Source organism: Taudactylus pleione, unplaced genomic scaffold (assembly GCF_031769625.1).
Source record: "Taudactylus pleione unplaced genomic scaffold, aTauple2 ptg000054l, whole genome shotgun sequence".
NCBI lineage: Eukaryota > Metazoa > Chordata > Amphibia > Anura > Myobatrachidae > Taudactylus > Taudactylus pleione.
The window spans coordinates 6,694,377-6,717,000 of NW_028284456.1; the positions used below are offsets into that span (position 1 = coordinate 6,694,377).

At 41.8% G+C, this 22,624-nt stretch overlaps 1 protein-coding gene and 1 pseudogene across 1 annotated transcript in view; both read left to right on the plus strand.

The window, feature by feature from the left end:
* ITPRID1 (ITPR interacting domain containing 1) overlaps nucleotides 1–6,979 on the plus strand; it is a 262,968-nt gene extending 255,989 nt beyond the window's left edge. Inside the window, exon 14 of the mRNA XM_088464401.1 lies at nucleotides 2,291–6,979. Coding sequence (XP_088320527.1) covers nucleotides 2,291–2,326 — 36 coding nt within the window. The 3' untranslated portion in view covers nucleotides 2,327–6,979. The remainder of the gene's footprint in view (nucleotides 1–2,290) is intronic.
* Nucleotides 1–22,624, plus strand: part of LOC148535219 (putative tyrosine carboxypeptidase MATCAP2) — a 537,393-nt pseudogene that overhangs the window by 464,809 nt on the left and 49,960 nt on the right.

Below are 22,624 nucleotides of genomic sequence, written 5' to 3' on the forward strand. Positions count from 1 at the left end.
GTAGAGTCTGTGGTACTGTATATTAGAAGTGTAGGGTCTGTATTACTGTATATTAGGAGAACTGTAGGGTCTGTATTACTGTATACTAGAACTGTAGGGTCTGTGGTACTGTATATTAGGAAAACTGTAGGGTTTGCATATTCTGTTCTGGGGAAGTTCCTACAGACGTGTCCTTTTTTTCTGTTACTTCAGTCGCACCAAATAGCCACTCTTGTGCGCCAGGTCCCATGTGACTAAGCCACTCTGAACATATTTTTTGCTCAAAATGTGCATCTTATTTGCATAATGAAAACACATAAAAGTGGCAGAACTACATTGTTAGCGTACACTGATCAATGAGATTTTGTGTATATGTAAAGCCAATTCCTGTGCGGTTAAAATCACAGTCTAGCATCTACAGTACACTGTGAGCGGCTTTTTGCTGCGTCTGCAGTGCGAGTCAGATGCAAAAATGTTAAATAAATACAGTATGCTACTCCAGTTTGAGCATCTCAGTCGCACCAGGTATCTTGCACCATAAGGTGTATGAACACACATTAAATGAGGACACATCTGTAAATAAAGTTTTGCTAGAACATGATTCAGGTAAATTAGTTTCCATCTTATAATGTGTTTCTATTATTGACTGAGTTATACAAGCGGCAGCCATTTATCTGTAGACCAAAATGCACTGAGACCTATATAAATAAATAGCTCGCCCACTATAGCTTCAATTGAATGCCCAATATATCGGCCAGTGTGTGCCTAACATTAGACGGGTAGCAGTCGGGAAGCCGACGGACGTAATCCCGACCGCCAGCTTCCCGACTGTCTAATCCCAGCAGGGGTCTAATGACAGGCGTCGAAATCCCGATGCCAGTCATTAGACCTACGCCGGGAGGCCAACACCCGGCTTACCTTTGATCGGTGTTGCGTGGGGGGGGTTAGGTTTAGGGCTCCCGGAGGGTGACTTAGGGTTAGACACTACCCCGGGAGGTTAAGGTTAGGCTAGGGGAAGGGGGGGTTAGAGTAAGGAACCCCCGGAGGGAGGTTAGGGTTACACAGCCCCCAGGGGGACTTAGGTTTAGGCGCTGGGGAAGGGGGGTTAGGTTTAGGCACTTGGAGGCGGAATTAGGGTTAGGCACTTGGGGGGGAGGTTAGGGTTAGGCACCCCTAAGGGAGGGTTAGGGGGTAGAATAGGGTTAGCAAATACTTACCTTGGACGATCGGGATTTTCACTCCTGCCGGGCAGCCGCTGTCGGGATTTGAACCGCCGGCCATGCTCCCATGAGGTCGTGCATCGCACCTCCAGATCTTACTGCATGTTCATTTGATCTGGGGATGCGATGTACGATCCCATGCAGCTCTATGTGGGTAGGGGATGGGGGTGCCAGCATATTGGGCAGCCGGCCACCCGATCCCTCTGTGTGCGGGGACCGCTCGATATGTCGGCCGTCTGATAGCAAGTTGCAATGTAAGGTGCATATCGCACCGTGTATGGGGGCCTTAAGACAGGGGAGAGAAAAAAGCGGCCCTCTAGGTGCTGTTGAACTACATATTCCAGCATGCCCTGCCAAAGTTTTAGCATGCATTAAAAGCAAAACTAAAACAGGGCATGCTGGGATGTGTCGTCCCACAGCAGCAGGAGGGCCACTTATTGCCCACCCCTGCTCTAAGTAAATATTATACAGTACATGTTGCTTTAAAGCTGCATACACACACAACGATTTAGTAAATAAATGATTTTAGTAAAGGATTTCCGTTCAATTTTTCAAGGAAAAAATGACCGAAAATCGTTTACTAAAATCGTTCATTTACTAAATGCAATGAACGATTTTTTTGAACTACAAATGATTTTTGCATATTCCCTTACTGAAAATCGTTGAGTTGGTCAGTCTGACTGAACTACAAACGTGAGCGCGCATGAACGATAATCGTTCATCGTTTTAACTCAGAAAGTGAGCGATTTTTTCAACGATTGAACGATATCATTATCGATAATCGTTCAAAAAATCGTTGTGTATGCACCTTAAGTGGTACCCTAGACCAGTGGTTCTCAAACTCGGTCCTCAGGACCCCCACACAGTTCACGTTTTGCAGGTCACCCAGCAGGTGCACAGGTGTAATCGTTACTCAATGACACATTTTAAAAGGTTCACAGGTGGAGCTAATAATTTCACTTGATTCAGTGTGTAGACATGGAAAACATGCACTGTTTGGGGTCCTGAGGACCGAGTTTGAGAACCTGTGCCCTAGACAATATGTACACCTGTCTGTATGCCTCTCTAATAAAATCTGCTTTTCTTTGTAGATTAAGAAAACATTCAGAAGCTTTAACAATTCCTGAAGATGAAACAAAAACTAAGATGCACTGCAATCATATGCCTTTCTGATTTGGGACATTAATTTATCTGCTCACAAAAGGGCTGATTCTGAGTTCAGAGCAAAGCAAAAAAAGCAACTAACTATCCCTTTAAATCAGGACACTCATGGATTACACAGGTTCTGTGGCTCATTAAAACCAGGTGAATCCAGGCTTGAGTGCTTTAGATGTGAGAGGGGGTGTGTCCTAGGCTAGCTCTAATCTAAATTGCAGTGTAAACTAAAGCTATCCAGCATTTGTAGGCCACATATACAAGCATCCAGTATTTATCCTGCATGCAAAAAAAATATGCATCTGCGCCACTAGCATAGTCCTTTAATACTTGATGAATGTACCCAGTGGGCTCTATGCTCCACTGAATGCACAGCATATTTAAATGAATAGGAAAAACAGAGATTTTGCCCATCATAGTAAAATAGCAAAAATCTACTGATTTTACAATAAGTCAACGTTTAATAGATTGGCGTTTGGAGGATGGATTAATGATTTATTCATAGCGATTGTGGGCTATTTTAACTTCTGAATAATAATCTCTTTAATACAAATAAACTAATATATGAGTTTATATTTGATAGCCTTTCACAAATAGTCATTAAGAATCTGATTACTAATTAATTTATTGACACTCATTCTAAAGAAAGAGTAAGGTCTCTGGTCATCAATGTATCATTATTCAATATTGTGCATGGGTCATTCTGTCAGAGTCTTCTTTTTATGCAAGTGGTGCAGTCAGTTGTTTTTAATAAGAAAAACATAGGTCAGACAATGCAAGCAAGGTAATTGTGTTCAGATAAAGGGTGATCAGAGAACTCGACTACACATTTTCTACTGCCAAATCTAAAAAAAGATTGGAATAGTGCTTTGTACTTGGGCAAAAAGTTCCCCTTTGCCTTATTGTCTAAATGTTAGTATCTGCGTCCCCCCACCTTAAGCTGGGTACACACTGATATATCTTGAGCGCGTTGGTGGGTGTGTATTCCCGATATATCTGTAAACAATGTTGTTCACAGACATATCACATCTGATTTGCAGCGCAGCAGTTGGCCGATATATCTGCAGATATATACATGCATCTGGCTGTGTGTAAGTGCGGTCAGCCGACCGTCTGTATACTTGCTGCAGGGACAGCCAGTGACTGACAGCTCAACTGGGTGGGCAAATTCAAATGCCTGCCCAGTTGTGATGTCAGGGAACACACATCGAGCGGTCTGTATAGCTTACCTGATCGGCCGTTGTGTTGGCGGATCTGCCTGTCGGCACAGTATTAACCTAGCTTTAGCCTACAAATACTGTCATTTATAGTAGGAAGTGGTACTATCACTTGAGGCACAACATTAAATCCATTGTCCTTGTAGCTGTCTCATTTGTTAAACTGCCTGATGTTTTCCTTACTGCCCATTACAGAGAACACAAAACTCAATGCTAACTAAAATAAAGACTCAGAGCTTTTGTAAGCCGCTGCTTCCTGGCAAGTTGCAGGTGAAAATTTAAAATGCACCCGCAGTCAGTGTAAAGCCCAGAGACTTATTATGACGCAATTGATCACAGCTTTAATTAACTGTCTCCCCTTTAGAATGTAAGCTCTCATGAGCAGGGACCTCTTCCCTCATGTGCTTCTCTTTACATTTTCTTCTACTCTTTACTCCCCATAAGGGCACCTAACACATGACTGCCAACTCCCGGCTGCTTATTGTGAGTGTTTAATCGCTATTGCAGCTATGTATATAAATCGTGTCCTTGTCCTGCACTGTAATGTAGTGTAAGTTACTTGTTTCTTGTTCACCTATTAGTTCTATGTACTATGTAAGGCGCTGCGGAACACTTGTGGCGCCATATAAATAAAGGATAATAATAATAATAATAACTGTTAATATGGTGGCAAAGAAATGTTGTGCAACTAATTCCAACCACAACAACACTAAAAAGTGTCTAGCCGCATGCCCAGGTGCTACCAGATCATTAAGAACCCAATCCCCATCTTTGACCTAGCACTGGACCCCAATTAAGGTGGTATCCAGAACCCAAGCATGGTGTCACAACTACAGTCATAGCAATGGAGAGTGCTCTCAACCATCCTTTGCACCAACCATGGCCATGTTTCTCACATACTATGCCCCATCTGCAAAGAAAATACACTGGCAAACAAGGAAAACAAAGGAAAAGCATTGGAAAGAATATATTGCTTACATTCACAAAACCAAGAGATCTGGATACTAAACACCAGCTCTTACAGTATGTGTCCTCTTGTTCCTTAAAGCCATCTCAGCTATTTTCTCATTGACTCCTGCAAATCTGTAATGTCCCACTCAAACATTGGTGTTTAAATGCCATAAGGCTTATATAGAGTGACCTTAGTTATCCTGCTAGTGTGATCTCAGTTTAAAGGGGGTGGCAGAGCAGTGGGGATTTTCTTCTCAGTTTTAGACTATAAAACCTGTGTAACTGCTGACAACTAAATAACTTTGTTAACTGCAAGAAAGAGTGGAACATTTCATAAATCATGAATTCCAGAGCAAGGTATATATATAATAACCAGACTGAATTACTCCTATATTGGCATCATGATCTTGCTGGTGGCAGCCATTTTGTGGGCTAAACCATATTCTGCCAATAAATCCACTAGAAATCAGTGACATCAAGTGCTTTATAATTAATATTTATTAGACATGAACAATATTCATGAGACACTAATACATAATATATTGCTACAGTAGGTTACATACTCATTAATATTGGTCATGCCATAAATTAGTCACATACTGTATATTCTGTACAGTGTGTAGATTACAGGATACAGTATCTTTACCCATGCAAAGTGACTTTGTGAAACCCAAAGCTGGTTGCTTCAATAGCAATAGCAATAGTCACTGTTGTGACTGGGAAAATTATTTGTTAAATAAATAAAAAATAAATAAATGCTATTGTGGAACTACAAGTACCAGCAACTCTGTCAAGTTCTCTGAATGCTGAATGCAAGTTCTCTGAACTCTGAATGCTTGGACATGCTAGAACTTGTGAAATAAGCTCCAGCAATAAGGGTTTGTGAAACTAAAATCAGGGCTTGTTGTAACAGTTTTGTAATTGATATGCGGCTATCTGCATTGTTATCAATGGTACAGCAGGTCAGTACCTACTCATCAGAAGCCATCATGTGCATTTCTCATTATTGGCTGAGCTTTTCCCATTCATTTCTATAGGCTTTCTCCTCCTATTAATGCACTGCATATTTAAATGAATAAGACAAACAATGAGTGAAATCATAAAAACAATAAAAAATAATAAAAAATCAATGTTTAATAGATTGTGGGATGCACTAATGATGTATTTATGGTGATTTGGGGCTATTTTAACTTCTGAACAAATTTGCCCTTTGAGTGGTCTCCCCCCGAATTATGGGGAATTTTTTTCACAACGGCTTTTAAGTTACACAAAACTGTGAAGTTAACTCATTGGATACACTAATTTACTATATGGCACTTGTTTGGGGTTTTTATACTGTACCTGTTTGCTGTTTTACTAAAGCTCACATTGACTAATTTGTATATGTCAAATAATTTGACAAATTATATAATTATAATTTCAACGGAATACAGATACCATTCGATGATAGTGCATGTATAACCAATGTTCTCCTGATCTTTATCAATGTTTGTGAACACATAAATACAAAACTACCTTCACAGTTATGAGTGGATAATATACTGCCAGCATATTAATATGGTATATTGGACTACATGAGTGGAAACCTAGTAAATAATAAAATAGTAATAAACTTTACAATACAGTGTGAGAACTCACTCCATCAATATATGGTCAGTGTCCGGTGATATTTCACAGCATGATTTCATGACATACTAATAAAAAATGATCTTAAATAAAAACAAAAACTTGTTTGATTTACACTGCCTTCTGATATAAACTACTATTCCACCCATTTTTATACATTACTTCTGAACTTTTATCATTGGCCTATTTTAATGTGTGTGTGTTATGTGTATGTGTGTGTTATGTGTATGTTATGTGTGTGTGTAGGAAATAATGGGCAGCACTCTGAGGCTTCATACCAAACACCAACTTTTCAGAGCTCACTCACTCCTTTTTCAAGGTAACATAAAATAAACTAAAGCAATCTTACCTTAAATCCCCATTCACCATGAGTCCAGCCCTCCTGTTCTGGTCCTGGATTCCCTCGTATAGTGCGCCGGTGTCTGGTGGGGATGACACATCCTGGCCCACGGTGCAACACGGGTTACCTTAGCAACCAGTCACTCAGTGTTCCCAACCACGGCTAGATCAAAGCCCCCCATTTATAGGGGTGAAACACATCAATGCACCATTGCCTGCAAGCTGATCTAGCCTAGTCACTGATGATACACAGAAAAAAAAAAGCTGTCGGCTGTTATCTGAAGGGATTCACCTGTGAGAGAGGTCCCGTGCACAGGAACTGAACACCCCCAGAAAAGTGCATCTAATCTTCATTTACCTAGACAAATCATTACACAGCAGTACATGCAGATCTGTGAGGAGGACTGATTCATATGACCCATAAGCTGATCCTATATACTATACAGTAGGTACAGAAAGTCAGCAATTATCATTGCAGCACTAACTATTAGTACACCGGATACTGTTTATCAATTGTTTTTATATATGTTTTTATATGTATGTAATGTGTAAAATTAGTATGCATACTTATAATGATTAAATTAATCTTTTTGTTATATGTTCATAGCGCAGGGTCTTACTGTATGTGTACATACTGTATCAGAAGATGCAATTAAGAAATATATTTATACTACCATCTGTACTATGGCAACATTAGTTAAACAAATGCTACACACTGAAACTATTACAATGTACAACCAATGCCAGTGGCTAAAACAAGATATTTAATTATTTATGCATTCATGTGTATACTAAAATAAAGTAATCAATACTCAACTCTCCTTGACTTCATATGCCAAAAAAGAGAAATATACTATAATATAAACTCTGGCCAGATGCTCAGTTTAATCACGTAACATCTGTTTTTGTAATGTGATTTGTTACACTTCACTATCCAAACAGAGGAATGACACACTGAGCCAAATGTAACTACCCATTGTGTGGCTCTGCCCAGACGGACAGAAGGCTGGTCACAGTTCACAGAATGGATAACGCTGTCAATTGGAATTTTGTGGTTGATATTATCAGGGCAAAACCAACCTACTGCTATATTTTAATAAGCATATAAACCATGGAATAGCATGTCATCTTTTAATATCTTAACTAATTGTTTAAAAATTGCTTCTACATTTTGTAATAAGTAAATGTATTATTACTACATTAACACATATTCATCATGTTTCCCATATAAACAATTGAAATGATTTGGTAAATTAGGCAATCAATTTCTGTTATCTTCAGTTGATTCCTAAACAGTATGGTTTATTCATTCACCATTCCTCATAGAGCGCATTCATCGTTATCACTGTACAGAGAATTAGACAGGTAGAGGTCAACTGAACAATCTAGTTTACAATATATTTTTTTAATTTCAAGATAGAAAATTCAAGATAAAATAAACATGTAACATTATGGCAACCGAAAGCAGATTTATGTTTTCCAATACCTATAAAGAGTCATGAAAAAGGTAATTGTAAGAAGATAATCTAGGAAACTATGAAAGAATGATGAGGGAAAACAAATAGCTTGCAATGTCTGTGACATGAAGAAAAGTGTGATTTATCCAAAGTTACCAAGATATGATGGCAGGTATCTTACTGAACATCTTAATTAGTGTGTACCGGCCTTAATAATTAAAGTGATAGTTTATGCTATCACTATACGTCCAGGTTCAGACCCTTTTTGAACCTGGACATATATATATGTTGATATCAGGTGCCCCTTGTGCAAGAGCTGGTTACCGGTGAGGGATCCAATGGTTACCAAATTAAAATGCTATTTTCTAGCCTACATTGGCGATAGATAACTGGGCCAAGTTTTAAAAGCTAAAATTATCTGGAAAAACTATATTACTATGCAATCTCCATGGGGACATCATGCACCATATATTGCTGACTTCATATATGCAATAGACACAATCTCTGCAAAACCCCCCACACGCGCACGTGCTTCCGAGGTGACACAACTGAGATGCGGTCATAATACCGGCAGTCGGGAGGTTGGCACTTAGAAGGCTGGTGCCAGACTCCCAACACCTGTCAGATTCCCGATGCCAGCATCCCGACCGCAGGCATCCCAATGTTAAGTATTGGGAGGGTTAGGCACTAGTGGGAGGGTTAGGGTTAGGCACAAGGGAGAGGTTAGGTTTAGGCACTGGGGGGAGGGTTAGGTTTAAGCAGCAGGGAGGGAGGGGTAGGGTTAGGATACTGACTGACAGGTGTCAGTATCCTAACCCTGTCAGGATGCCGACATCGAGATTAGTGCCGGCATCCAGTACCCAACTCCAAACAACTTGAGGGTATATTTTCCAACATTTTTGTACCTTCCACATTTGCATCTTAAGACAACACTACTAGATAGTACTGCCTGCAATCTCTCTAGCACAATGGTTCCGAAGCTGGGTCCACTTACAGGGATGCCTCGGTTTAGTAGTCCAGGAGCAAATAATATTATTTATGGTCAGTGTGTTAGGCAAAACCAATGCTGGCGGCTGCCAATCATAAATATGTGGACAAACAGAAGCACAACCTTGTCCACCTTGTCCACAACCACATAATGGAACCTCCCGTAACATGACAGGAACACTAATTTTAATTTCATTTTTTTTCTGATTTTATCAATAAGAAACTTACGACCTAGGGGTGTCGTGAAAAAAATGTTGATACTCGAAGGCGTCATGATTCAAGAAAGTTTGGTAACCACTGCTCTAGGAAGAGAATTATGTATTCAGTCCTGGTCACGTAGCTAATAAAGAACTTCCATTTTAAGCTATCAAAGCCCAGCACTTATTAAAATCTGTACATTGATCTGAATTCTTTAGCACTTTCTCTCATAGTGCTCAAGCTCCATCTAGTGTCCATTTGACATATTACATTATAAAGCTGCTAAATAATACATGCAAGTCTTGCTGAAATCAGTGCCATAATACCTGAACTAAAGAGATCTATGGATACAGTTAGCCTATATTTCATAGAAAGCCTGCATTCCACATCTACAGGCAGTATCTGAATAATTGCCACTAATCCAAGTTATGGCTGCTCCCTGAATGTCCTTCAGTCTCCTCTGCCTGTGGGGGGAGGGGGGGGGGGAGTAATCACCCTGATAGTGCTACCCCATGATTTTTGCCCGGCTGGTATGCTCACAGCACCTCCCGTCCCCAGCGCACAGAAAGGTTTTTATTCCACCTTAAGGCGAAGTGATTAGGCCACGCACCTGGGCCCGGGCCAGCTCTCTACTGCCCTGTGGATAGGACCTGCATCGTGACTATTTAAATAGCTGTGTTGGGTTAACTCCTACATCTAAGTTCCCCATTTCTTTGTTTTTCGAAGCCCTGATTAAGGGTTATATTTGCTAAAGTGAGAGTTTTTAGAAGTGGAGATGTTGCCCATAGCAGCCAATCAGATTCTAGCTATGATCTTCTAGGAGACATACCTCCCAACTGTCCTGCATTCAGCTCTCTGTTTTTTATGGCGGTCACTGTGATTACATCCATAACCACAGCTTCCAGGTGTGCAGAGAAAAGCCCAGGGCTGAATGTCCTGGGAGAGGAAGGACCCCATTTTTTGAAGGTCCCCACTTTCTTAGATTCCAGCCCTAAGCTGAGCAGTTTGGGGCTGGTTGTCATTAGGGCAGGGTGACTCCATGCTGTGTGTCAGTTTCATTCTCCCATGCCATTTTTCTCCCCTATTTTCCAATACCAACCTAGGCTTAGTGGACCGGGGCTGGTTATGGATTTAGGGGGAACCCCACACATATTTTTTTTTTAATTTGAACCCTTTTTTAACAATTTACAGTAGTGAAACCTGTACAGATCATAGTGATATGTGCAGGACTTCACCCTAATATGCCTGCCACAGGCAAGTACTGTATATTGTTTAGGTGGGTTTGCCATTGTTCTCGTGGCAATTTATGGTCGGATTTCAAAACTATACTTAGTAAATCTATAGTTTCTGTTCTTTTCTATGTAAAAGAAAAATATTTTTAGTTGCTCCGATGTTCTAAAATCGTAATTTTGGTTGTTTCTCCCTCATTTTTGACTTTGGTAATTGGTCGGTTTGCAAAATCATTGAAAAAATAATCAAAAACACAAAATGGACCTTGTGTAGATATACCCCTTAGTCTTTCTGACTCCCACAAACTCTCTTTGATTCATCCGCTCTCACTGCTTCCCCCACCTGTTCTATTTTCATTCCTGTAGCAGTCCGTGAGTCAGTCTGTTTTCAATACTAGGGCAATATCGGAAAGTGACTTTTGTGTGGTGCCTTGTGATATAGTAAGTGTGTTCATTGCTTTGCATTCAAACAGGGCTTTCTGTTCTGGTTGGTAGTAGGCAAATAAATGTCTTGTTCTAACCCAAAAAAAAACCAATGTTTGTGTCTTCTAAAGCTCCCCAACAGATAACTGCACATTTATTCAACAACAAGATTTGGCTGTTTGTGTGTTCTCTTTGGGCCATACATCAAGGGTATGATGCTGAGTCGCATGTAATATGCGCATATTCACGTAGTTGAGAGTTTATTTGCTACTGTGTGCGTAATCCAAAGTTTCTGATAACCCCTATGTGTTACACAGTGTATGTCCAGTTAAGTACAAAGCTGCTGTTGCAATCTATTCAGGCGGTATCAGCGGGTTGGGTACAGGATCCTGGTGGTCAGGATACCGGCACCGGAATCCTGACTATATCCCGGTATCAGCAGTGTGGCGAAAAAGTTATGGGCATTCCTGGAAGCTGGCTGAAGGTCCATTCAGGGGGTATATTATGAGACTGTCACGGGCATGTTAATGCAAACAGCTGCATTCCCAGACACACAGAAGCAGGCATAGGAGGCCATGGTTAGAAGAGAAACTGCACCTGCCATAGTGCTGGGGGTGTATAATATATGTATCCTAACATGAGTTTGGGATAAGGATGCAGAGTGCTCTAACAAAAGGTGGTAGATGGGTCAGACTGTCAGGGAGCTGGGATTTGTAGATATCGTGGATTATTTAAGTCCTGCACAATCAGGTAAGCTATATGATTAAGTCTGAATATGTAAGTGTAACTTTACTTGATTTACATTTATGTGCCTGAATGATTTGGTGCACTATTAGTGCATACCTCCCAACATGAGCCTCTCCAGGAGGGACACAATGCCCTGTTTCTGGATTTCCCTGGAAATGTATGATTGTCATCACATGTGGTGAAACACCTTTCTTATCAATTAACTAGTTCAACACAGGTGATGGCAATCATACATTACCAGGGAAGTGCAGGAACAGAGCATTGTGTCCCTCCTGTAGAGGGTCATGTTGGGAGGTATGTTAGTGTTTCCTTGTTCCTGTTTTATGGAGTTGTTTGATGGAATCCTCTGGCTGGTGTGTATTACAACAGACCCTCTAATATGACCCCTTCCACCCGGTACAAAATGTTCTGCTCCTGGATTTCTCTCTTAATTGATGATTGCAGCCACCTGTGGTGAAACACCTGTCTCATCTATTAACTAGTTCACCACAGGTGGCTGCAATCATTAATTAGGTGGGAAGTCCGGAAGCAGAGCAATTTGTACCGGGTGGAAGGGGTCATGTTGGAGGGTAGGCTACAATAAGGAACTGTCTTCAATCAAGTAAATCTGTGCAAACATTTGTGTGACTCTTTTGCGCTTGAAGAGGTTAACTGTTTTTGGGTTTTTTACAATTATAAATGCATAAGGTAAGTTTGTTAAATATGTTTAAAATCAGGGGTGGACCCACACTGGGTGCTTGCAAGGGGTCCCCTGCAGGTACTCCCTCCATAAGTGACCCTCCAAGTCTCTTGGAATTAAGGCCCTCATTCAGAGCCGTACGCTCTGAGCAGAGCGCACGCTCTGAATGAGGGCCGGGCTCCATTTTCATGGAGCGTCCTCCTGGACGCTCGTATAGCTGTGGGTCACCACCCACAGGCTATACGAGCGTGCATTTTGATGGCCGCGATGGTCGTGACCATCGCGACCATCGAAATTGCGAGCCGGAGCCTGCGGTTGAGGTTTTCAACCGCAAGCTCCGGAGTGATTTTGGCTCTATCAGAGCCAAAATCACTCCCACTGACATCACTAGTGATGTCAGTGGGCCGGCTTCTGACGGGAGGCGTTTCCGTGGGAACGCCCCCGTCAGGGAGGCACGCCCCCGGCACGCCCACCAAAGGGGGCGTGCTGTCAATCAACATTGACAGCACGCCCCCTTTGATCGGACACAACGAGCGAAGGAAAGTCCTTCGCTCGTCGTGTCTGGCGCATGCGCACGACGGAGCTCCCTCCGTCGTGCGCATGCTCAGTGCAGACCATCGACCCACTTGCGAGCGGACAGCCGCTCGCGAGTGGGTCTGAATCAGGCCCTAAGTGTCTAAAAGAAGTATAGGGGCAGTTATTTTGGTCCTACGACTCAGTTTCAGACCATAGTTTTTATCTATAGACACACCTGGTGGATTTTCACTTGTGATTCTGTGAGGAGACCTGGAAAACATGCACTGTTTGGGGTCCTGAGGACCGAGTTTGAGAACCGGTGGGCTACACTTTGCAAAATTTACCAGGTACTACATCCACTATTTATGAAGTGTCCAAGTGAAGTGGCATAAAGAAAAGGGAGTGTTTACTGTACGAATGGTCATAACATTCTGAAATAAGGATTTTAACAAGAAGTCTCTTCCTACAGACTATTGGTACCATTGATGCATGTACTTTCTGACCACTTGATTCTGAGACTATACCCCAACTAGGGGAGCACAGAAACCCACCTTTGTATATTTGACGCACAGCAGTGGTTGGTGTTTTCCACATTGGGTTTTCAGCTGCACCCGGAAAGTAAAGAGCATAGAAAAGCATGTTCAGACACAGAGTGCTACTAACCACAGCTAACCTTGTCTTTTTGACAAGAACTGTAGTCTACCACAGAACCCTGTGGATAAACAGACAACCTCCCGCACAGCTCTCTAATCATAAACTAGAAAGTGTGCAACCCAACCATGTTTCTAACTAATAACACAGAATCACATTCTCACATCAGTTCTTACATCATTGTGCAAATAATAACCTGGTCTAACTTTCAGTGTAATGCACTTACACCTTCTAAAGGCAAAACTCTTAATATTGATAATGCAATGCAGTTGAGAACACAGAAACATCAATACATTAAGGACAAGGATACTAGAAGCAAGCACAACTTCAGCCTTTTATGGAAAATTATGGGGTGTTGAGAGAATAGTCAACCTTGAGGAGGGTGAAAGACCTAATGCCTATCACCCTTTTGATTTTATCTAGTGCCAGCCGGCTTCTGGGCTAGGGAAAATTACCTAGAACCTTGGTTTATTTAGAAGGGGCTATTACCCTAATTTGGCTGTGTTTTAATGGGAAAAACGGGTTGTGTTTTCATGGAAAAACCAGGCTGTTTTTGTGGGAAAATCATGGCTGGAGAGTGGGAGCATGACAGCTCCTCACACCTAATAGAAGAATAAATAACTCCTCACTCACACCTAATAACGGAATAAGCATGGGTCATGGGCCTAGTGCTTCAATATAGAATGCGCCATGGGCCATATGAAAAGGACTGGCTACAACACTCTACCATAAATCTACCAATAGAAATTCTCTACTGCAGCAAAGTTATCACATTGCTCTCCAAACTCCTCTTCTATCTCCTTTTTCTCCCCCTATTATCATTATTTTCCCCTCACCATTTCTCACACAAGCTGAAACAAATTTTGCAATCAGAAATCATCTTCCCATGTTCTAGTTCTAGCTCTTTCTTATGGCAACATCTCACCCCAACCCTAGTACAGTATCTTACACTCTTTTTTCTACCCACCACCCCAATGAATCTTGTTCTTCCAACCCCTTATGTACATCTCTCTTGTGCACTTTGTAACAGATCTGTTTGTAGAAAATTTGCATCCATCCATGATCTACTTATTTCCGATATGGCTTACTTACTCTGGGGGAATCTCTCATAGTTGTGTGTCTAGACCCAGTCAGGTTGGCAGAGTAGACATTCTGCTAGTTGTCCTTTCTGTGTCACATTTATCCTGTAATCCTCACTCTTCTTATATTTTGAAGTCCATATCCATATACTGTAGGCTGAGAGGATGGTAGGTACAAAATATCTGTACCCATACCTTCCTTGTGGGGCTTCCTGCCTACTTACTATGTATTCCCTTGCCTTGTTCCTCCTTACCTTCAATTAAGTCAGGGATGGGGAACCTCAGGCCCTGGGGCAGTATAAGGCCCCTGGAATCATTTGGTCTATGCAGCAGTGCTGCCTGGAGCGTCCTTAGGACGCTTCAGATGGTAACACCACTGAGGATGCTCCGAGCATTGCTGTAATCACTGGCAATTGAGGCCCCGCCCCTGTGTGACAACACAAGAAGGGGGCTTGGCCTGCACCAGGTCCGCGAATAATGTTATATGTATATATGTATATCAAAATGGCCCTCGGCAGAAAAAAGGTTACCCACCCATGAATTAAGAATACAGTAGTCTCATGTTTATTGCTTTGTATTCCCGTTTCTACATTTATGTCAGTTTGATTATTAAATAATCTTCTATATTAATGTTTGTATTTTTCTTATAACTATCTAACATTCAAGTCGGGGGTTTAATCATTTTTCCTAATGATTTTGTCGAAGCCGGATGGTTGGCTGAGACCTAAATTCTAAAAATAAAATCTGCACTACGCCATTTTGCGTTGTCCGCACGACGCCATCTTGCGCCACCTACACGATACCTCCGTGTACGGCGCTATATTATGATAATTAGCATCGAGCGTCTGCCACTGACCTACATTAAAAGTCCTCACAATACAATACGTACATTTATTAATACACATAATATGAACAACCCCGCAAAGCACGTACCATGGTGTACTCCACAAACACATAGACGCACAACGCATACTAGCATCTTTTCTTAATAGCCCTACACTTACACATTGCACACTTACACTGAAAGGTTCCCTAGTATTAAGGTTAATATTAGTGGTTTTACTTGTTATCAATTATGTCGTGAAATGAATGTATTTGACATCTAAGGTTTAGTACATGATAAGCAGACCATGTTTGGTGCCATTCTAATCCACTTTATTTGCAGATCTCCGGTTCCATCAGCAAGGTGATCGCATCATGCGTCTGCAAGTTATGAATTATAGAGAATTAGGTGATAGAATGTACTTTGTATGTAGTGTCTATTGTTTAGTTATTCGGCGGGAAAACACACACATAGAGACGTTAGAGGGTTGAAGCACTACTGTACAAATTGACCTATGAACTGTATCATAACAGAAGAACCAAGAGGAAGAACCAATGGGACTATGCCAACTCGTTTCTATTGTATTGCCCACTCTCTGGGCCTGATTCAGACCCGGTTGCAAGCACTGAGCGCTCGCAACTGGGTCAATGTTTGCCCACTGGGCATGCGCATTACGGAGCTGGCTCCATCATGCGCATGCGCGAGACCCAGTACGCTCCGGGTGCTTCGTCGCTCCGGGTCTCGCACCAAAGGGGGCGAGCTGTTGATGGTGATTGACAGCTCGCCCAGTTTGGTAGGCGTGGCCGGGGAGTGGCTTCACAAATGGAGGCGTTCCCAAGCCAACGCCTGCCATTTGTGGGCGGCCCCATTGACATCACTTGTGAGTCATCACTCTTTTACAGCCAGAAGCTCTCTGGGGCTTGCGGCCACGAGACCCTACCACAAGGGTCTTGTCGCAAGCCCGATGGTCGCGATGGTCTTGACCATCGCGACCATCATCCTGGCCACTCGCAATAGCTGTGGGTGGTCACCCACAGCTATGCGAGCGGCCAGGAGGCCACACAAAAAAAAACCCAAAACGCCCAGATTCAGAGCGAGCGCACTTTCAGAGCACTTTCAGAGCACTTTCAGGTAGTCATCATATTCTTTCTTTTGACAGAGGCTTCACCTTTGATGCCGAGAAATCTGGATCCAGAGCGCTTGCGTATGCATCGACTGTACCTTGTGAATGTATAATCTTTTGCGCTAATTGTATTTAGATCAAAGCGTGGAACTGAATTCTTTTATGTGAATAATAACTTTTTGTGCTTTGAAACCACACTCAAAGTCTGGAAAGCAATTATTTCTTGTGCGACTAACAACGCTAAATAGCGACATTTGGGTATAAACATTATTAGGTATTCATATTTTTTAAACAGATATTTTTTTATAATGTATCTACAATACGTAATATTATATAATGAAAAAGGGTCTTATGCACGTATCTGCAGACTTGCCTTATTCAGAGTTGGGAATAGAGGGCCTGATTCAGACCCGTTCGCGAGCGCTCAGAGATCGTAAGCGGGTCGATGGTCCCCGACTGCGCATGCGCACGCCAGAGCCGGCTCCTGCGTGCGCGAGCCCCGGCGTGCGTGAGCAACGGCAGCTCCATCGCTCCTGGGCTCGCAGCAAAACAGGATGGCTGTCGATGTTGATCGTCAGCTCGCCCCATTTTGTAGGCGGGTCGGGGGGGTGGCTTGCCAAACAGGCGTTCCCGAAGGAACGCCTACAGTTTGGGGGTGGCCCCACTGACATCACGAGTGATGTCAGTGGAGAGCTTCCGGCTCTATTAGAGCCGGAAGCTCACTGGGGCTTGCGGTAGACGAGACCCTACCACAAGGGTCTCGTCGCAAACCCGATGGTCGAGACCATCGCGACCATCACCGGGCCGCTCGCTAAAGAGCTTAGCGAGCGGCCAGAAGGCCGGCTCCAAAAAAAAAAAAAAGAGCCGCCCTGATTCAGAGCGAGTGCTCTGAAAGAGCGTCCGGCTCTGAATCAGGGCCAGAGCAACGAAGAGCAATTAACTGTGTACCTGGACAAGCCATGTTGCAATGCAAGGGGTGCAAATATATACATAGTTTTTTTTGCATGTGGGTTAAATACTGGCTGATTTTGCATGTAGCAAATGCTGCACAGCTTTATGTTTACACTGCAATTTAGATGTCAATTTGGACACACCCCACCCAAATCTAAATCTCTGCACATTTATGTCTCCCCCACCTGCAGTGCAGCATGGTTTCACCAAGATGCTGTTACTTGCTCTTTCTTATGCTGGGCATACACTATGCAATTATCTGTCAGAGATCTGTCCAATCTTGCTGGTTGGAATGAAAATCTGGTAATGTATGGGCAGGGCCGGTGCTAGGGTGTTCGGCGCCCCCCTACAAACTATAAATTTGCGCCCTCTCTCCCAGCTTTTAAAAAGGGATAATGCTAGCCTTCAGAGCGTGGTGTGTGGTCTCACAAGGAAGAGGCGTGGCTACACAATAGTACCCCCCAATTCAAATTACTCCACACAGTAGCAGAATCGTATTCACATTACACCGTACATAGCGCCACTGATTCACATTACACCACATAGTAGTATCCCTTATGTTACGACACACAGTAGTACCCCTTATACACAATGCCAACAGTACTGCCCCTTGTACACATTATGCCCACAGTAGTAGTACCCCTTATACACAATGCCCACAGTAGTAGTACCCCTTATACACAATGCCCACAGTAGTAGTGCCCCTTATACACAATGCCCACAGTAGTAGTGCCCCTTACACAATGCTACACAGTAGTAGTACCCCTTACACAATGCCCAGAGTAGTGGTGCCCCTTATACAATGCCCACAGAAGCAGTGCCCCTTATACAATGCCCACAGTACTAGTACACACAGTAATAATGCCCTTTACACATAATGACACACTATGCTTACCTGAAACCCCACACCTGTGCCTGCTGCTGTCCGACAGCTCCTCTCACTCGGCGCTGTTGGAGAGATGGCATAACGTCTCTCCCTATACACACTGTGGGAGCCAGAAGGTTGAGCTCAGAAGTGAGCTCCAGCCTCTGGCTACAGGGATGGAGCTATTGAGCGCCCACTGTTTTTTTTTTCAACAAATTTTTATTGACAGATTGGCAAAAATGACAAAATACATAAATATTACAATATCGGGTAAATTAAACATGGTACATAGATTAGAGGGTATATATTTTAGAACCATGAGACACTGACAAAAAAAATATCCACATTGTACCTTTTAAATCTATTAGAATGGACAAAGCTTCAAAATTATGCCATGCTGTTAAACCAAAACATCTTTGCAATGCTTCCTTTATAACATCAGAAAGTGTGAGAACATATGGGAGCCAAACATCAAAAAACCTTTCCGTCATTTTCTCTTTGTGCAAAGAAGTTTCGGTCCAGTCCATAAAAAATAAAAAGGAGAATTTGGTATGAAGTAAGTGTATGGAGATAGGTTCTGACGAGATCCAGTGTGACAGAATAGTCTTTTTTTGCAGCAGCTGCCAATTTAATCAATATAATGCAATTCCCCTTTGTCAGTCCATCTTCCATAGAGGTTGGATATATACCCCAAAAAACCCATTCACTAGTAATCGTAAACTCTATTTTCAAAATAGTATTAATATAAATTTGGAGAGATTTCCAAAATGACTGGACTTGAGAACAAGACCAAAAACAAAGCATAATATCTGCATCAGGGGTTTTACATTTGTAACAGTTTGAGTCTTGTGCTTCTCCTATAATAAATTTTAGTTTTGGGTGAAATATGCCCTGTGCAGTAATTTTATATGCATTTCCATATATGATGCTGAAGCTAAATGTTTATTAAGTCTCATATAGGCTTCTAGCATGTTTGCCATGGTAAGATCAGGAAATACCTCCTTCCATTTCAACAAACCTACCGAACCAGTTTCGAAATTAAGTTCAGGGTGGGAATATGTATATATGGTGGAAGTGGTGAGGGGGTCTTTAGGCTTATAATATAGTATCTTATCAAGAGAGCATAGCTGATCTAACTTAGAATTTTGACTCCTTAGGGAGATTTACGCATAGCTGACAGCTTGTAAATACGGAAATAATGGAATAGAAAGGGAGGGAAATTTGTCTTGTAATTGCGATCTAGTAATTGGAGTTAAATATTCCATATTCAAGAATTAGGACGGAGTGCATTTCATATGCAAGGAGTTAAAGTAAACACCTGAGCCTGTGGGTGTCGGCCTCTAGACAAGAAGGGGCTAGTTGTTTAGTGAGGTAGTGTTGTGGGGTGGGGTTAGGTTTGGTTAGCCTATAGGATTGGCAGAGGGTGGGTTTTTTCAGTGCTATGTCAGAGTTGCTGCTTGGCGGCCATTTTATAGAAATTTCTCTGGTTGGCTGTTTCCCGCCCTCCCTCCCTTATTCATTGAGTTGTTTGGTGTCAGCTTTTCTTGTGGCGGGAAAGAACGGTAGCAGTCGCCATCTGTCTTTGGAGCTTGAGGTGCTCTCCCTTCCAATACATGGCTTAGGCTGATTTTACCCTACTGGGGTCAGCGGCAACCACCTAACCAGGGGGGCCTCACGTCGTGTCATTGAGGTGGGAGGTGGATACCTTGGGCGTGGTAATGGGCTGGCTGCTCGCCTCCCATTTAGAAGATCGATGTGAGTATGCAGTTGGTGATCTTGCATTGTGGGGCCGTTCTTTCTGCGCCACCATACTTTGTCTGTCTTTCTTTCTTATTCTATTAGTTAGTTCAGTTATACATTAAATAGTTTAATTAGTTTAAAATTAAATAATGCTGACCTTCCTTTCCCCTTATATAAGTCTCTGTGTCATTATTTCATTATGACTATGGTTGGTGATTTACCCTGCACTGTTAGGAGAGAACACTCATCAGGCGATGGGGAGTTTATTGATAAATATAACACAATCCCGTATCATGCCATGTTTTAAAAATAGATGAATTCTGGCCAGGTGGAAAACATGGGATCCCCCATAAAGGCAGAAAGATAGATTTAGTTTTGGGCACTTTTAGACTAGATCTAATCAGTCTCCATGCCATACATGTGGAATATAACAAAATTTTGTCTTTAAATGAAGCAGGGAGAGATGTTTGAGGAGTGTGTAATAGGGAAACCAGACTCCAGTCAGGAGTAAAGGATTGTTCAATATGTCTTTGCATGTAAACATCAGATCCCCCAATCCAATCCAGCGCCACTCTGTAATTTGCGGCCAGGGTATAATTACGAAGACAAGGTAAATTAACACCTCCTAACTCCTTTTTTTGCTGCAATTTAAATAGGGATATTCTCAGACGTTTACCTGCCCATATAAATTTTGTCAGTGCCTTGTTCAATATTGCCAGAAATATTTTAGTCGGAATTATTGCAAGCATCTGTGCAATATAAAGGAATCTGGGGAAACATATCATCTTATATAGGTGACATCTACCCAGATATGATAGGGAAAGATGAGACCATTTATTAAAATCTTAAATGGTCTTTGACAGGAGAGGGAAATAGTTAATATCACATAGATTAGCAGGATGAGACGGAATTTTAATACCCAGATAAGTGATGCCAACCTCGTTAGCCCATCTAAATGGAAATTAATCCCGCCAACCCAATTTGGCCTCAGGAAAAAAGGTTAAGGCCTCTGTTTTGGTGTAGTTAATTTTGAATCCCGATACTAATTCAAAAGCCTCAAATAAGTCTAGCATGTAAGGCATTGCTAATTTTGGCTCAGCAAAATATAGTAACAAATCATCCGCAAATGCAGAACATTTTATTTCCGTTTGCACCAACATAATGCCTCGCCATCTAGTTTCTTTAAAAAAAAGCCTGATAAGGGGATTCAGAGCTAAGTTAAATAAAAGCGGGGACAGCAGGCAACCCTGTCTTGTTCCACGAAAAAGATTAAATGATCTTGTATTTAGTGCATTTATGGTCAGAAAAGCTGTTGGCTTATGATATAAAGCATTAAAAATATGGGTAAATTCCGAACCAAATCCCTGGTGAGAAAAAATTCTACCCAAATGTGCCCATGATACTCGATCAAAAGCTTTATCTGCGTCACAGCTGACAACTATACTATCTTTTCCCTGGATCTGGTGGGTTTTAATCATGACTGCAAGGAGTGTTCTTATATTATGTATTGAATGACGATTTTTTAAGAAAACCGGTTTGAGCGGGGTGAAGAATTTTAGGCAGTATCAATTGTAGTCTTATTGATAATAGTTTTGTAAAAAGTTTAATATCCTGGTTCAAAAGAGAAATCGGCCTGTACGAGGTAACTAGCGTAGGGTCCTTGTCTGGTTTTGGTAATAGGATGACCCGGGCGATATTAAAATCTTTTGGGGCTGGTTTACCTTGTAAAATAGAGTTAAATAGATTAGAGAGATGAGGAACAAGATGTGGGGATAGTAATTTATAATAGGCCACTGAAAAACCATCTGGACCTGGCGTTTTACCTGTAGGCAAACCTTTTATGAGTGACATAAGTTCTAAATCAGTAACTGGGGCCGTTAAAATGTTTCTGTCTTCTTCAGTAAGGGTTGGAAGATCAGCCTTATATAAAAATTCCATACCTTGTGTGGGGTGGTCAGGAGATTCCAAATAGAAAGATTCAAAGTACCTAAGGAAAGCCTCACTAATCTGGTTTGGAGTGGATCCCATTGAACCCGAATCTAATTGAATGGATGAAATATGCTTAGGTGCAGTTGCAGATTTCACCAAATGCGCCAATAATTTACCCAGGCGATTACCCCAACGAAAATATCTATTATTACGATAAGTAATATTCATTCGAGCTTGTTCTTCACAAAGGGAGTCGTAAACAGTTTTAGCATCTCTACATGATATTCTATTAGCTTCTGTTGGGTTTGATAATAGAGCAGAGTATTTAGAAGACACTGTATTAGCGGCTTGGGAAAATTTCTGTTGTATATCTCTTTTTTTTGATGCTACATAGGAAATCAAATAACCTCACACAACTGGTTTCGATGCCTGCCAAAAAAGATTAATGTTTCCAACATGCTCAGAATTATCAGATACATAATTTAAGAAAGTCTGTTGTAAATATTGTTGAAAATCCTCCGAGGAGGCCAAATAATCAGGAAAACGCCAATTTGGGGAGCGAAATATAGGAGATTCCAACTGTAACTTTAATTTAACAGGGGCATGGTCTGAAATAAGTATGTCCTCAATGGAAGCATCTAATATTCTGTGTAGTAAGGAATTGGACATCAGTCAATAATCTAGTCTGGAAAATTTTTTATGGAGATGGCAGAAGAAGGTATATTCCCTAGATATCGGGT